Source organism: Saccostrea cucullata, unplaced genomic scaffold (assembly GCF_032062105.1).
Source record: "Saccostrea cucullata isolate Sc308-1 unplaced genomic scaffold, CSIRO_AGI_Scuc_v1 ctg890, whole genome shotgun sequence".
NCBI classification, from domain to species: domain Eukaryota; kingdom Metazoa; phylum Mollusca; class Bivalvia; order Ostreida; family Ostreidae; genus Saccostrea; species Saccostrea cuccullata.
The window spans coordinates 192,501-208,895 of record NW_026923885.1 but is presented as its reverse complement, the minus strand read 5'-3'; the positions used below and the strand labels follow the sequence as shown (position 1 = coordinate 208,895).

Here is a 16,395-nt window from a genome sequence, read left to right as displayed (position 1 = left end):
GGTTTGCATATTTTTATATGCCAAAGTTTATAAAAGTTAATATATTTAGATCAAAATTTGTCTATTCTTGTTGGTGAGTATGACAATAGAAATTCCCCGAGCACTTCTCGCATATAATTGTAAATTGGCTAGAACTTCAAGAAGTCTTTCTCTATCCTGTAAAAAATCTATCGACGTCATTCTAAATTTTGAGGTGCTTTGTTACACTGAAGAACAATGAAAAATGTGTTCCGATCACACTGGAAATGCATTTTGTACTTCTAAAAAAAATCGGAGTTTTCTTGGGTGTATACCTCTTTAAGTATACCTGTATTTCTTTGCTGTTTTATAGGAGTCTTCTTTGATGTATATATTTAATTATATTTTTTGCTTTAAAAAAATTAACTAGAATCATAAACAACACACGATATTTAGTCAATTTATTTATCCTCAAATTTTAAATATACATCATCATTAGTGCAATAAATTTAACATCTTAATCAATAGGATAGTTACACTCGAGGGCATTTAATGATTCATCATAAACACTAACTGCCTTATGCATAATTTTTCCCCTACATCATGCATTTCGAGGAAAAGAAAATAATTGCGGTACACGAAACGCGTAATGTACAGGTTTAGACATGCTAATGTATATTTTTCATCCAATCACATTACTTAACATTGTTAATTTATAATTACTTTAAAAAATACCTTTTTAGTAAGTTCTTAATTCGGCGCAATTAATGTTCTCTTTTCGAACCATAGGAAGTTGATGTTTTATATTAAAGGTTGTAAAAAATGTGATTTTCTTATGAACTACTACGAGCATTCAGAACTAGAAAAGTAAGAAATCAACAATCAAACATGATGAAATAAATAATTAAAAAAACCAAACGTTGTCGTACAACTCTAGAATTGGTATCTATGCATTATCATGAGTGTATCTTAGACACTTAATAAGATAGAGAATATCGTAGACAGCAACCCAAAACAATAACAATAACAGTTAAAATCATCAACTTTTCGCCTTTCACTTTACTCGGTACATTTAAATACCAACACATCGTATGATCATATTTGTCATCTCTTACTCTACCTTTTTACGCGGATCTATGTTGTGTTTGGCACCATGTTTATATATAAAACACCTCAATAATTATCGATTTTTCTCACTGTCCAATATTAGCCCACTCGCAGTGGGTGGGGAAATCAAACTGGGCAAAATCTAACGGAGGATAATAGGGTTTTGTGTCGTTCCAAATAAGGATGGGCTGCCGTGTGTACCTCTGTATACAGCCTCCGTAAATACACCTGGGGCTTTCTCTACAAAAGAGGGAATGTTTAAATTAGAATAAACAAATAAAACCTAAATGGCACACAATATATTAAGAAATAAATAATTCTACATCAGATATGAGAAATGGACTTACGGACATCTTTCAATGGCAAAAAATTGATCCTCATTTGGAATACGGATGACTTCGTAAGAAATGCCTCCGACTGTCACATTGTCATAAGTCTCAAAGTACCGATCTCTGAAAAAAGATTAAAATAAACCTATTTGAGGTTTTGTCTACAGCTTTGTATGTAAGTATGTATGTAAAAAGCAATGTATACACAGTAACTATGATTTACAGTAGAGTGTTGAACTACCAATGACAGGAAAAACATTACGCTTTCTTACTTACACTTTACAACAATCGCATAGATTTCCGGTCCGACTAAAACTCCTATTCTGAGGACCGGAATCACCGGAAGATAAAATAGTTACTGTTTTGGGAATACGAACTCGTCTGGATGGTAGAGCCTGCCAATTACGAATTGCTGGCGGTTCTTCTAATTTGTCAACAGTTGACGTCTTTGCAATATTCTGTTGCATCTCGGGAAGTCTATAGATATCGTCGATGGACTGAAATAATCCCGGGAACATATTTTTAACTACATCTTGGTCTGGTATATCACACAGTCCAAAAGCTTTATTCAATTTATTGTGAATATTTTTCTTTCCCCATCCATTTCTTATCATTCCCAGTGCTCTTGGAGAAAATACTTGTCTTCCATTCTTAATTCTTCTTTCAACCTTCTTAAAAAACCGCCTGTTGTTCCACTTTTGTCTGTTTTGTCCTCTTCCCCAAGGTTGAGATGTCGAACTGTCAAACCATGCTACTCCCAAAAAACACACAATTAGAATACTTCGAATGTTCATGTCTGAAGTGAAAAAAATGATATGTAATCATTATATTATGTGAGAAACTTTTCTGTTTCCGTTCAAATTTATGATTAATCAATTGGCTACGCGAAACAACTATATTCACGATGAAGTACGTAATTCAGTCGTCATTATTTAATCTCTATCGTGACCTCTCCTTGGCTTAAACAATCACCGGTCACTTCAGAATATTTCACGCATCGAATACTTTTATTAGGAAAGAAATGTTTCTGATAAACAAATAGAGCATTTGTATGATCCTTACTGATGTTCTTTTAATATTTTTGAAAATTAATAAAGTCATGCAAGTTTCTTGAAAATTACTGAATGGCCTTTTTTTTTTTAAAAAAAAAAACTTTTTTAATAACCCAAAGTCTCTTTTTAATTTTTCATTCACCTTATTTCAATGAATGCACATGCAAATACATTTTAGTAAAGTCCAACACATTTTTAATAATTGTTACGAAATATTGTACACATTGTCGAGTTTTATGAGGCAATGGCTTACCTGTGTAAGGTGTAGGTGTTCAGTGAATGGAGAAAGTTTTTATTTATAACTCGTGCAATCAAGCCTCGCCATGTGCCGGGAGATTGATAGTGTGACGTAGGACTGCTAGTCTTGATGTCCCCTGGCACTTCTTTGGGACAAATATGGCTTATGTTTTTCTTTTAATATAAACCTACGTGCATCATTCATTTAACAGTGTTGACCAGAAATCGCAACTACTACATAAAACAACTAAAATAGGTAGAGGAGGCTATTGATTCACAAGTCAAGGACACTTGCATCAACAAATCATCGGGATTCATTTATATTTTTGGATTCTTGATATTTATGTTTGGACTTGATTTGGTCGTGAATGATGCAAATATCAATTTCCTTAACTATTTTTTAAAAATGTGTTTTTTAAGGATATTTTATTTTTTTTTAAATTTTGTTTACTTTTTTCGCTTTATCTCTTAAATAAAAATAAATAAGAGATTATTTTAACAAGATATCATGATGCAATAGCACAACAGTGCAACGACGTAGGGGTGATATCACGAAGCGATGTTATAATGTTGAAGAGCAGTTGGAATCGCTAAAACGACCTAAAAGAAAATTTTCCAGGACACTGAAACTGTTTTATAACAAACCAGCTCAGGTGGGGGCTTAAAATCCTCTGCTGTTGTAGATATACATTCACTATGGTGGTGTCTCTAAACTGCGCTTACATTGTCGTAAACAATTTACTGTCAGTGTCACCTATTCCAACTTCTGTTCATCGTTATCCTACCACTACCCCATCGTTATCACACCCTTGTGTCATCGCTGTTATGTCATCGCTTCATCATGCCATCTTCCCGTCGTCACCTTATTGTCGTGCCATCGCCTCATGGCGCTATTGCACCATCGTTTATCGTCAACGCACCACCGCTTCATCGTTATCACACAATCGACCCTAACCTTGATGGAGCAGAGCATATGATGCCAGGTGACCTATAAGGCAACCTCAATAAATTTACAAAATAACATCGATTCATTGGCAAATTTATTGGCCAAACAGCTTTTAATTTGATAATTATTCTTTGAATCTTCTAGAAAATAGACTAGTCTTGAAGATGGATATGCCAACCAATTTATTGATTTCCTTAAAATTCATGATGAATATCAATTCATAATGAATACAAACGTTCAATCTCATTCTGTCAACATTATAGGATCATTAAGCGAGTACAAATAGAAAAATTGATGACTGTTTTAAAGCTTAGAGAACTTAAATTTGATACACTGCAAACCCTCTGTCGACATTTTTCCAAACATCTAAAATTTTCTAGATTCAAGATTCACAAGTATAGAAAAGTTTTGCACATTTTTGTCCTTGAAATAAAATTCAGAAATATTACTGTAGATGTATACATACCATGTACATAGAAAAAAATGTATAATACACGGTTTCATGCATTACATCAAACGTATATTTATTTAGTTTATTTCTTGTTGCACTAGAATATGACACCTTATTAATCACACATAGGAGGGTTGACAAACCCAAACACGTTGCACTCAATCATGACAGAAAAAAGGATGTATATAGCATAAACCAACAGACAAAGAGCCCCCACCCTCCGGTTCAGTCGCCAGCGAGTGTACTTTAAAGCGACAACCTGTAAGGAAAATATCTTATTTATAACTAAATATAAAAACAGGAATGTATTTATATATATGTAGTAGAAAAAAAAATGATGAAGATTTCGTAGAAGACTTTAATCCCTAGGGTTTTTGAAAGCGCTATGGATTAAAGTGCCATTTCCTACAAAATTAATTTTTCTTATTCAGTATAGTTTTCAGTTTATACTCACTAGAATAATTACTGTAAGAAATAAAAGTAGTATGGAGAAAACCATTCCATTGCTATTGATGTGTACCTACAATGAAAAAGAACACAATATGACATTCAAGACTGAAAACAGTCGGCTTTAAGAACCATATAACAATTTGCTTCAGTGTTTGCTTGTTCCTTGTTAGTAAGCCTCCTAATTATAAATCTTTATTAATAAATTCATTGAGTAAACCACAATTAGAAAAACTTGCAAATTATTATAAAACCCCTTGTTTTTATATTTTATGTAAAACGTAAGGAGGGAACTAACAAATACTCAAGGTTAATCATTTAAATAATGAAAATAATTTAAATGCAGGCCTTTTAAATCACATTGTAAAAATGTAATTTTTGTTGGAGAAAACATTATGAAGATAATATACAATAATTCTTTACCAAAGAAATGGAAAAAATAAATGATATCTTCAATTTCCGAAAATTTTGCAAATTTTTAGATGATAGCAAGTCGAATTTAAAAAAATCTAAAAATGTTTGGTAAATCATTATTTTTATCGACTTTAAGTCAACAAACGCTGTACATGTACAAATAGTACATATATATCAATAAAGTATGGTAAGGATATACTGATACTTGATAAAGGTCATATACAACTCTGGAATATAAATCATCCTGAATATTGATTAAATGTCTAAAAACGATCAAGATTAACCAATAAATTTCCGGAGAACATACTTTTTATACATCCTAGTAAATTAGTATTCCGTCTGAATATCTGAAAATATTGTCAATTTCCCATGGCACACAAACTAGATTGTATACAGTACGCCACAATGCACAGAATCTCAATAAAATAGCTCAAAAAGCAATGAAATATGCTCCGTAAAACTTAATTTTTTATGAAATGTAATATGGTGAAGGATCATAAAACTCTTTTTAAAGTAACACTTACTGTTGTTCCAGCATAAGCTATGCCAGTTTTTAAAAACCATGGTAACGATAATCCTAAGAGAATGTCAAATACATTACTTCCTAAAGAATTGGAGACAGCCATATCACCCATTCCTGCAAAATACGAGATAATAGTTGCAATAAATGTAATGTTTAGATAAAAGAAACAAGATTCGTTTGACATATTATAGAAACAAAAAAAAATGGTTGCCTGGATTGGTATAATTAAGGTCTTCCGTCTTCACGGAAGACCTTATAGTGATTCTACTGTTTCTTATTATTCTTATTATTATTATTCTTTTTTTTGACAAAATTTTGTGCAGGCGATTTCTCGAAAACTATTCAGCGGTTTTTCATGAAACTTTCACAAAATATGTGTCATTATATGAAGTTAATACATCCGAAGAGAAATTTGGAAAATTCACTTGTGGTGCCAAGTTATGGACGATTTCCTGATTTTAAAATGCGATTTTGTCGCCCCTTTTTCTCAAAAATAGCTAAAGATATGACCTGGAGACTTATTGGAGACGATAGTTTGTCACTTTGTGGTTTGCGGAATCACCTTCTCGTGCGTCGTCAGTACTTCCGGTTGTTACGAGATGCAAATTTTAAAAAATCGTATTTTCTAACTTTTTTGTTTTTCAGTTTTTCATTTATTTTTGGTATGTTAATAGAAACCCTCCTTATAATGCTTACTATTTAATTTGTTTGAATGTTGATAAATCTAAACTCTAGATATTAGCATTCAGAAATCTGATTGGCGGCTTCTTGTCAACGCCGACATTTCGCTGAACGAAAAATAACATAAGGATAAATGAAATGTAAAGGAATACTTGGATTGTCAAAATTTTTGTTGCATTCTGTGTCATCATAATTGGTAAAAGACTAAGTGTGCAAAGGAAATTCGACGCCTAATATCTTTTGTGCACCATGGAAAACAGATCTTTAATCATGCTTATAAGTAATGCTTTCTCAAAAAAGAATATCAATTAATATTTTAAGTATAAATCTTAACAACTGTTTTTCCTATGCACAGTTGTGTCATATTAAACTAATAAATAAGACAAAAATAAGATGTTTTTTTTAAAAGATCGCTTCATGGAGTTTATTTCAATTCTTTAGAGTTATTGATCAAGAATGATATATTCCATGACCGCTGTAAGGAGCCATGTTTTTTTGGCGAAACATTTCAACCTTTTTCGAAAATCGGGATAGTTCACTTTGGGGATACAAAGGAAACTAAAAAAATTAAAAATTCATAACTGTTTTACCGCTTTAGTGTTAAATGCATATATACAATATGGAATTTGTAAAATGTGTTAATATACTTTGTAAACCTTGAATAGACTATAAGAACGTTCTTTTTTTTAACTTCATTGAAGATATCACACCTATTTAATAGAACATTCCAAAGAAAAGGCGCAAAGATTAACTCGTGGCGTTTATCGCTAAAGAACTATATGCGGTATTAACCAACATTTGCCCCCCAAAATCAAACTTTGATGGAGTAATATTTAATTAAGTCCTTAAACAGGGGAGTATATGCTGACTTCAAAGCACTGAATAATTTCATAAGTAATGACGTCATATGTACGTAATGACGTCACAAATATGACGTAATTTCAGTTTTTTATGAATTTTGCAGAAAAATGTACATATTTCGTATTTTTTAAATAAAAGTCAGGAGCGCATGTGTGTTCAGGATAAATATTTTGATATAATGTGTAGAATGATAATATCAATGAAATATGTCAATATTGTTCCTGAACACACATGCGCTCTATAAATTTTAAAGCTTAAATTGTTGAAATTTTGTCCATTTTGTCCTCTTTTAAAAAGAATATAAAATCGGACTAGTTTGTGACTCATAAAAACAGAAATTGTGAATACACTGCTCTGGAACTATAATATTTTCTGTTAACTTATATTTCTCGTACAATTTATTGAATTCAGCACATTTCAGGAAGTTTTCAAAATTTGACTTTTGTGGGGGCAAACATATGCAATATACCGTATATAGTTCTTTTGAAAAGTGACCTGCCTTTCATAATTTTAAGACAGAAGCACTGTTTTGTACATATATACAAGTAGATTTAGAGTAGAGGTCCCATATTTAATGCGTTGGAGTTTCATGCTGGCGACTTGGGTTCAATCCCCCTTGTGTGCAAATCTTTTTCAATTTTTTAATTTAACGTTTTCCTTCCGTAATCGCAACGAGTTTCACATCTAGTTTTTTGACTCATTTTAGTTTCAAACAATGTGAATTATAAATCAATGAATTATAAAGAAACTGTAAACTTTCAGTGATGGTCAAAGTTCTACCTTTTTTAACAATCCTTATGAATCTATACATTTTTTGATTTTATTATTGACAAACTCTGAATGAAAAATTGAAAAACCATTTCAAAATTTTTGTTGATATATCATTCAAGTAGTACAAGTGTATTTCTGAATAAAACAGATTTTTTGATTCAAGAAAAAAATTCAATATTTTTAACTTTTAGTACGTAATAGTTAAAAGATTTATACAAAAATCTTAAAGGTTAATAAAAAGGAAATGTTGAAATAAATGAGTTAATTAATAATAGACATAAATTGAATTTATTCCCTCTTCCCAAACAATACTCTGGTATTTACTAACCAATCGATTCATGTTCCGTCATTGTAGCAGTCAAGTCTTTAAGGTAAAATAACAGGACATGTTAAATGATGTTTTTTAAAGAATTTGATTTTTACCTTGCCTGGCAACAAAGACGCTAGCCATTGCGTCCGGTATACTGGTTCCGGCCGCTAGGAACGTTATACCCATCACGCTGTCTGGAATGTTTAACGTATATATATATATATATATATATATATATATATATATATATATATATATATATATATATATATATATATATTGATAATTTGAATCATCACAATTTTAAAATATCACTTCAAAATACTGAATAATGATATCTATTTATATATGATTTGTACCGAGTAAGCCACTGAAGGAACCAATTACTTTAAAATCAAAGAAACATATAACACAATTTTTAATTTATAACATTTTCTTATGTTTAATTGGTCCATTTCACTAATAAATGTTTTATAACGACCCCAACCTGTAAGTTACCAAAGAATGACACAAAAATATAAATATCACATGTCTTATTTTTTACCATCAGCTCCCCACTGTTAATCTTATCTTGAATCTGTTGAAATCAAATGTGTAAATTCTTGAATTGTTGTAAAATTAACATACAGTGTACGATGAAGTAGTCAAATCAAGATACAAACATAAATAAAACCAGAAATTTTGACCGCTTATTTAGGGAACTAAAACACTTTTTGATAATTTTTACTCAAATCTATTCTTAGATTGGAAGCTTGATGATTCTAGCTTGTGTAGAAAATCAGTTTATTTTATTCATATTTTAAAACTTGAGTCCAATTATTAGTTTCCTTCACTTTTGACAATTTCTTTAGTCTTGATTAATTAAAAAAAAAATACTAAATTTATTGTTCTGTAGTAATAAATGAGTCAGAAAATGAGATATTTTCATATTCCGCTAAATCATAGTTCTTGCTAGATTTCAAACAAAGTTTACCATGCTTTTTTTTAAAGTTGAAAAATCATGAGAAGGATAGAAAAAGTAAGATTTAAACTATGTAAGATGTATAAACAATTACTCTTCGAATATTTCATTTACTAGTAGTCAAAAACAAGATAAAAATCCCCCTTAATGAATTATCATGATTTCAATTACAGTAGTCGACTTTTAATAGAGGACATTGTAGGAATTATTAATTTTATAAAATAAAGGAATGTTATAATCAATACATGTAACTCATCCTATCAGAGGATAAGAATCAGAGGCCATCTTAACTAAGTGTTGATAATGTATGAGCAATACCTACCATCCACACCATTATGTAAGAAAATATAACTATCCACAGCACAGAGCACACAAAAGTAGCCATAAACCAGTTCTCCCACCTACAAAATGCAATAAAAGTATGACCTACGAAGATGCAAAGAGTTTATTTCATAACGACACCCAGTATTCAACATGCAGAATGACAAGGAGCACACGACGGGTGTGATCTGTTGGCAGGGGATGCTCCATGGCACCTGATCCCACCCCTGATTTTTTTTAGGTACGTGCTTGCTCTGCTCCAATTTTGCATTATTTAATGGACTTTTGAGTTTGAATACTTTTTCGTTGTCTTCATAAATTTCATTACATTAAAAAATGTTGCTACTACAAAATGCAATGTGTATTTTTCCTATGAATGCCTAATTTTCAAAATGCAATGAACTAATTTAATATACATGTCCCATCTAAAAATGGAGTGTTGATTAAATAACAATGTACCACCTCCAACCAGTAAAAAATGTACATGCAATTGTTTGTTTACATAAAAATCTCCCAAGTTAGATTATATAAACAATGTCTTGCAAGTATGTTAAAAATTATTAGTTCTAACAAAATAATTTATGACCTACTGAATTTTATTAGTAAGGTTTTCAAAAAATAACCTATTAAATTGGAGCCGTTGAAAATAAAAGTTTCAGTTTTATATAAATATCTGACCCAAAGACTGTAAAGACCTGATTATATAACAATGGAACCACACTATGTTGGGTAAAGCTTACCTCTCCTTTCTACAGTCTGGCACAGTGTAATACAAGATGAACCTTATAGGATACAAAGATCCCCAGCCTATTAGCTTAAGAACACCTTCATCTGAAAGCAGAATGGGGTTATATCATTGAAATAACTGTAAGATCTAGATTCTACAGAAAAAAATGTTAGGGATTTGACTTACCTATCTTTGGAACCGTCTTCCAGCCATCAAGGTTTTCTCCTTCCATTGTCATATTAAACCTGCAGATGAAATAAGATTTAAAATTGTATTTCTGTGAAGGATTCTTATAAATTGTTGTATTAAAGATTAATCTTAAAACCTTGGCAGCACAACACATTTATTCATGCAAAGTATGTTAAATTCACAATCTGGCTCTAGCTACATTACTCTTTTTTCTGCTTATTATGTTCGTCACATATATAATAAGCAAATTTTAAATTTTAAGGATGATTATATTAATATTGCTTATTTATGCAGTAAAATGCCACTCACCAACCTCGAATAGATCTTGTATAGGATAGGACGCTAGACTTCTGCGCCATCTTGCGGAACTGTTGTCGCTTCTGTAAATGGGTATCCATAAGCATGCTACGCCTCTATAATTAATAATTGAATAAACTGAATTAAAAGTAATGAAATAATTTTTTTTTAATTAAATTCAAAAATTAATCATTTGAATAGAATTTTTCTTTGATTTTCTTATTATACCGATTTCGTTCATTGCAAATTTTCATAAAACATGGACTTTTTTTCTTTCATTAAATTACTCTACAGATATACCTTTATGCAAGAAAATTCACATACACATGATATAATCACAAGATTATACCTACGTTTGATATGATCAGATGATCTTCAGGAGGTTTATACCTACGTTTGATATGATCAGATGATCTTCAGGAGGTTTATACCTACGTTTGATATGATCAGATGATCTTCAGGAGGTTTATACCTACGTATGATATGATCAGATACCCTTCAGGGGGATTATACCTACGTATGATATGATCAGATAACCTTCAGGGGGATTATACCTACGTATGATATGATCAGATAACCTTCAGGAGGATTATACCTACGTTTGATATGATCAGATAACCCTCATGAGGATTATATCTACGTGTGATATGATCAGATAACCTTCAGGAGGATTATACCTACGTTTGATATGATAAGATAACCCTCATGAGGATTATACCTACGTATGATATAAGATAACTTTCAGGGGGATTATACCTACGTTTGTTATGATCAGGTAACCCTCATGAGGATTATACCTACGTGTGATATGATCAGATAACCTTCAGGAGGTTTATACCTACGTTTGTTATGATCAGATAACCCTAAGGAGGATTATTCCTATGTTTGATATGATCAAATAACCCTCATGAGGATTATACCTACGAGGGCTGTTCAATAAATAAGGTCCTGAACTGTATGACATACAATACAGATATCATTTGACATTAAACTTGACTTTCTCTCATTATTGAATTTTTACTGAATTTATAACAGTTTATGTGACCACTTTTCATCACATAGTTTCATCGTGAGAAGCTGGGAAACAAGGGCTATTCGAGACACTGCATTATAAATGAATGGTAAAGAATCAGTAAACTAAAGTGAAAATAAAGGCTACATTAAAGATGCTGTAAAACTTGCTAAAAATCCCAAAGAAATATTCACTGAAATATGTGACATTTACAGTAACCAATGCCTGATTTATAGACAAAAGACCAGGTGGATCTCAATGAACAAAAAATTATATAATGGGCATCAAAGATGGGTACCCTCCTTGCCAACAAAAATTATAACAACTTATGTTCTGTTTGCCAAATTTCAACAAATAATATTTGATGATGTATGATGACTTTCAGACACATAGCAAATTTGATAGACATCATATCGGGGGTAATTTACACTGTTTTAAAGAAACGTTTAACAGTAAAAAAGCTTGGTACTCAAAGGTCACCCTATATTTTGAAAAATGAGTGAAAACGACAGCGTGTACGAAAGTCTTAACAATTATTTTAAAATATCAGTAATTCTAGTTATCCATGTTTGTTTTATATTCAAACAGATATTGGAACATGAATCTATTGCTTAAAATCATCAAAACAAAATTTACCATAAGATGTACTCGATAAAAACGGCGAAGGTCTGACAAAAGCAAAGGTATGCAAGAGCACAAAGACAGATTTATATGCAATTTTCTTAAATATTAGTGGTATTGTTGTTCAAATTCGTATTCGAGGAGACAGTTTAATAACTGGAGGAGTATAGAAAGCAATTTTTTGCAAAAAGATCGAAAGGTTCATTCGAGGAAGGACCCAGAATCAAGAATCAGTTACATTGAATTTCTTCATGACAGCGTCCAAACCCGCATGCCCTGAAGAGTAAAGGGGTTTTTGGGATAAACAGAAAGTTAATGTTTTTTCACATTTACAATATTTGCCAGATTTTTTATTTTTGACTTATTTCTATTTCCAAACTTGAAAAAACCTCCTTTCAGAAGGAAAAAAACAAGTCCAGGAAATCATTGGATCTGCCATTTTCCAGTATACTAAGGGACATACCCAAAAATGAGTTCTAAAAGCAATCAGAAATTGGATAAAAAAATGTAACAGACATGTTTTTGAATTAAAAGAGATTAATAAGTAAAATCATGAAGACTTAATCATTGAAAAGCGTCGTTTGCTTCTTTCTGAGCACCGAGGGCATTATTTATTGAACAGCCCTCGTACGTTTGACATGATGAGATAATATTCAGGAGGGTTATACCTAGGTATGATACGATCAGATACCCTTCAGGAGGATTATACCTACAATTATATATATATGATATGATCAGATAACCTTCGAGAGGATTATACCTACGTATGATATGATAAGATAACTTGCTGATGATATATGTACCTACGTATGATATGATAAGAAATGCTGCCGATCGGAATCTTGTTTTGGGTCTAAAACGTTTCATCATCATCAATCGAAAGATGAAATCACAGAACTTTGGTCTGAAAAAAAAATACCAGGAAAAGTAAATAATGTAATAAAAAGGTGTCTGGATGTCCAGAATTGACAAGGTTTTCACATTGGAGAGAAAGTGCATAGCCTGACCCATTATCACTTGAAAATGCAAGACGCTATATCATAGAGGACAGTTTTAGTAAATGATGCTTATTGCAGATTACGAAATGCTACATTGGAAAGTTGCTAAATAACATCAATTGCTAAAACTATATTCCAAACTGTATATTTTTAATCTAACAAGTCAATATTTAAGATATTATAATTTTGTTTAATAACTTTGACAATTTACAAGTGACCCTTAACAACCGATGTATCTATTTTCACTACACATAGTGAAAATGTTATTCTAGAAAATTTTCTCTGAAATCACTCAAAGCAATTATTAAATTGGGCTTACTTGATTTTTGTTGATCTTGCATATTCATCAGCTAGCATATCAGGTTCAGAGATTTTTGGAGGTTTGTGATCCATTGTAATAAAAACGTCGTCATCATCCTCAAACACCTCTAAAAGATGAAACAAGTCCAAAAAATAATTTACCTTCCCTTGTTAGTTTACATTTCAACTACACCATCATTTTCGGTATATTTAAAGCATTATTCCTTTTAAAACAACTTTGCTTAGTATAAGGTTTAAGTGATGTTTATTAATAGTTTATAGATGTAATGAAATCGTTTTTGTAATAAACGCAACGTAAAAATTCATTTTTCTCTTTTCTGATCGAATTTTTTCGTTATCTGTCGTTGACTTATTAACTTTTCACACTTTCATCTTTTCCTCCAAAACCACTGGGCCAATTTCAAACAAACAGCCAAAACGTATCCTTGGGTAAAGGTTATTCAATTTTCTTCAAGTGAAAACCAACGCCTTCTTCCAAGGGGGAGATAATAAAGAATTCGAGAAAAACAAGTCATTATTTTTTTTAAAAATCTTCTTTGCAAGAACCACTTTGCTAGAAAATGTGAAACTTATTTTATCGTCTTCAGGAAGTGTACATACATGCTGAAATTACAGGGATATCAGTCATCAATTTTAAAGTCAGTATTTTGTAAATTCAAAAGTTGTTTTCTAATATTATGACTTTGGCAGCAAATATAACCTATCTTTTTTTCATATTTTGGCTGTCTTTTCATACTCCCGCTTGAAGAAAAGTGCATATAATGAGTGGTATGTAAAGTATATAGTTACTGGGTCACTGGCATGTCCATACCTCTGTACTTCCGTCAGCCTGTTACGATTTGGGGTACCCATCTCTTATAAGCTACTCCTCTTATACATTGAATTAAAATTTAATTAGACTTTCACAGAATCTTTGTTACATAGTGCAATAAGAACCTCCTACATGTACTTTACTTTTTGATCCGATAGCAAAACGTGGACACTGTCATTCTGTCTGTAATATTCAAGGGTACCCATCTCGTATCAACAACTCCTCCTATACCACTGAATAAAATTTGCTGATACTTTAATAGATTTTGTATTAAATAATGCCTCTGGTCGGTAGTTTGTCTTCGATACTTTCACTGATTCTTTATTATATAATGCCATTGTGCACCTTCTATTTTACTTTATGGTCTGACACTTATTTTGAGTCTCCCAGAGCAAAACATGGACGTTTCCATTAATCTCATATGGGAGGCAGGGGTGTCATTATTTGGTGAGCTCAGTGCCTCTAGAACCTTTAGTTCATTATCTGTAGTCTTTACCAAGAATTTGGCAAAGTTATTCTTAACAATGAAAGGGTGTTTTGACACTACACTGTACTAACCATCATCTTTATTAATATCTTTTAAACGCAACATTTAACTAGTCAATAGTTTGTGTCTTTACTGAATGTCTTGACGCTACATTAACTTACCATAGACGCTACTAAATTCCTTGACACTTTACTAACCATAGGCTTGTCTAAATGTATACACTTTACATACCATAGCCTTTATTGAATTATTTACTTACCATAGTCTTTACTGAATGTCTTGATACTTTACTTACCATAATCTTTACTGAATGTCTTGACACCGTTGACTGGCAGTATATTAGAAGTAAGGATTCTGTCTATCTTCTTACACACCCATGCTTGAATGGGAACGTCGAATCTGTAGGTAATGTGGCCCTCTTTATCAAAATGTGAATAGTTAAAAAGAAAACTAGAACAAAAACCTGATGTGCTATATTTAAGGAAGCCCCATTTTTTACCTCATAACAAGAATGTAGCCTCCGTAGAAGATTAACATCAAGATGGATTCATACCACGTCACCTTTCCATCCTGTATGACCTTTAATGAAACCATCACTTCGTTCTTTAATTGTGTTTTAGGACAACTCAAAGCATTCTTGACAATTTTGAATGATTTTTCAGTAGTTTTGTTTTTGGATTGGAGCTAATGATTTTTAAAATATTCTTACGACGAACTCTTCCTTCATTTAGCTGAAATAAAGTTAGTAAATCATCAGTATTAAACTCTTACCAGAATTGTTATTGAAGTAAATCATCACAGTTACACTTTAATCAGATTTACTTTAAAAACAATTATGGTAACACGGTTTACTTAAATTACAGTTCTGGTATGACCAACATAATCTTTTTAAAGTAAATCAACAGACTCATATTGACATGAACCAACAGACTCATACCATGATTTTATTGAAGTAAACAAACAAACATTAACCAACAGACTTTTACCAGAAGGGTTTTGAATGAAACATATGGAGATAACGAACAGTATTCAAGATTAAAAGTCCATAAAATAATACAAAATAGGAGCAGAGCAAACACCGACCTCCGAAACATCAGAGGTGGGATCAGGTGCCATGGAGGAGTGAGCATCCCCTGTCGACAGGTCACATCCGCCGTTGTCTCCTTGTCATGATCGGGAAATAACGGAAAAATCCGTCAATTCAGTTTATAAGAATGGACATACACAATTAGTATGAAAAACGTCAGTCAACATTTGACTCAATGATAAATTGTATTTGCTGACAAGGTCATTGTATCGACCACAGAACTTACTTTTACTTGAAGTATTGAAGTAAACCAACAGACCTTTACCCAGACCTTTACCAGAATGTTACGGAAGAAAACCAACAGACTTTTACCAGAGTATTATCGAAGTAAACCAACACACATCTTATAGAAGTAAACCAACAGACTCTTGTCAGAACGTAATAGAAGTAAACCAACAGAATCTTATTGAAGTAATCCCAAGGACTTTAACCAGATTGTTATTGAAGATAACGAACAGAGTCTTATTGACGTAAAC

The 16,395-nt window shown here is 31.8% G+C and overlaps 2 protein-coding genes across 2 annotated transcripts in view; both read right to left on the bottom strand.

The window, feature by feature from the left end:
- Positions 1 to 404: 404 nt before the first annotated feature.
- On the bottom strand, positions 405 to 2,332 carry LOC134265190 (uncharacterized). Its single transcript, XM_062747445.1, has 3 exons — positions 1,671 to 2,332; positions 1,413 to 1,517; positions 405 to 1,305 (listed from the first exon to the last, which is right to left on the bottom strand). The coding sequence occupies exons 1-3, from the start codon at positions 2,186 to 2,188 to the stop codon at positions 1,152 to 1,154; spliced, it is 777 nt and encodes a 258-aa protein (XP_062603429.1). The 5' UTR covers positions 2,189 to 2,332; the 3' UTR covers positions 405 to 1,151.
- A 1,415-nt stretch (positions 2,333 to 3,747) lies between these two features.
- Positions 3,748 to 16,395, bottom strand: part of LOC134265187 (sodium/potassium/calcium exchanger 4-like) — a 26,643-nt gene continuing 13,995 nt past the window's right edge. Inside the window, exons 6-17 of the mRNA XM_062747442.1 lie at positions 15,332 to 15,411; positions 15,128 to 15,231; positions 13,533 to 13,641; positions 13,023 to 13,119; positions 10,595 to 10,698; positions 10,283 to 10,341; positions 10,110 to 10,200; positions 9,357 to 9,449; positions 8,201 to 8,301; positions 5,466 to 5,578; positions 4,535 to 4,600; positions 3,748 to 4,339 (exon numbers count right to left, since the gene is read on the bottom strand). Of these exons, the coding sequence (XP_062603426.1) occupies positions 4,196 to 4,339; positions 4,535 to 4,600; positions 5,466 to 5,578; positions 8,201 to 8,301; positions 9,357 to 9,449; positions 10,110 to 10,200; positions 10,283 to 10,341; positions 10,595 to 10,698; positions 13,023 to 13,119; positions 13,533 to 13,641; positions 15,128 to 15,231; positions 15,332 to 15,411 (1,161 nt within the window). The 3' untranslated portion in view covers positions 3,748 to 4,195. The remainder of the gene's footprint in view (positions 4,340 to 4,534; positions 4,601 to 5,465; positions 5,579 to 8,200; positions 8,302 to 9,356; positions 9,450 to 10,109; positions 10,201 to 10,282; positions 10,342 to 10,594; positions 10,699 to 13,022; positions 13,120 to 13,532; positions 13,642 to 15,127; positions 15,232 to 15,331; positions 15,412 to 16,395) is intronic.

Bases quoted from the DNA above. Each gene is read 5' to 3' on its own strand.
- LOC134265190 (XM_062747445.1), bottom strand. From the start codon at position 2,188: ATGAACATTCGAAGTATTCTAATTGTGTGTTTTTTGGGAGTAGCATGG. The intron at 1,518-1,670 runs GTAAGTAAGAAA...ATCTTTTTTCAG, and splicing joins CTATGCGATTGTTGTAAAGT to AGATCGGTACTTTGAGACTT. The intron at 1,306-1,412 runs GTAAGTCCATTT...CCTCTTTTGTAG, and splicing joins TTTGCCATTGAAAGATGTCC to AGAAAGCCCCAGGTGTATTT.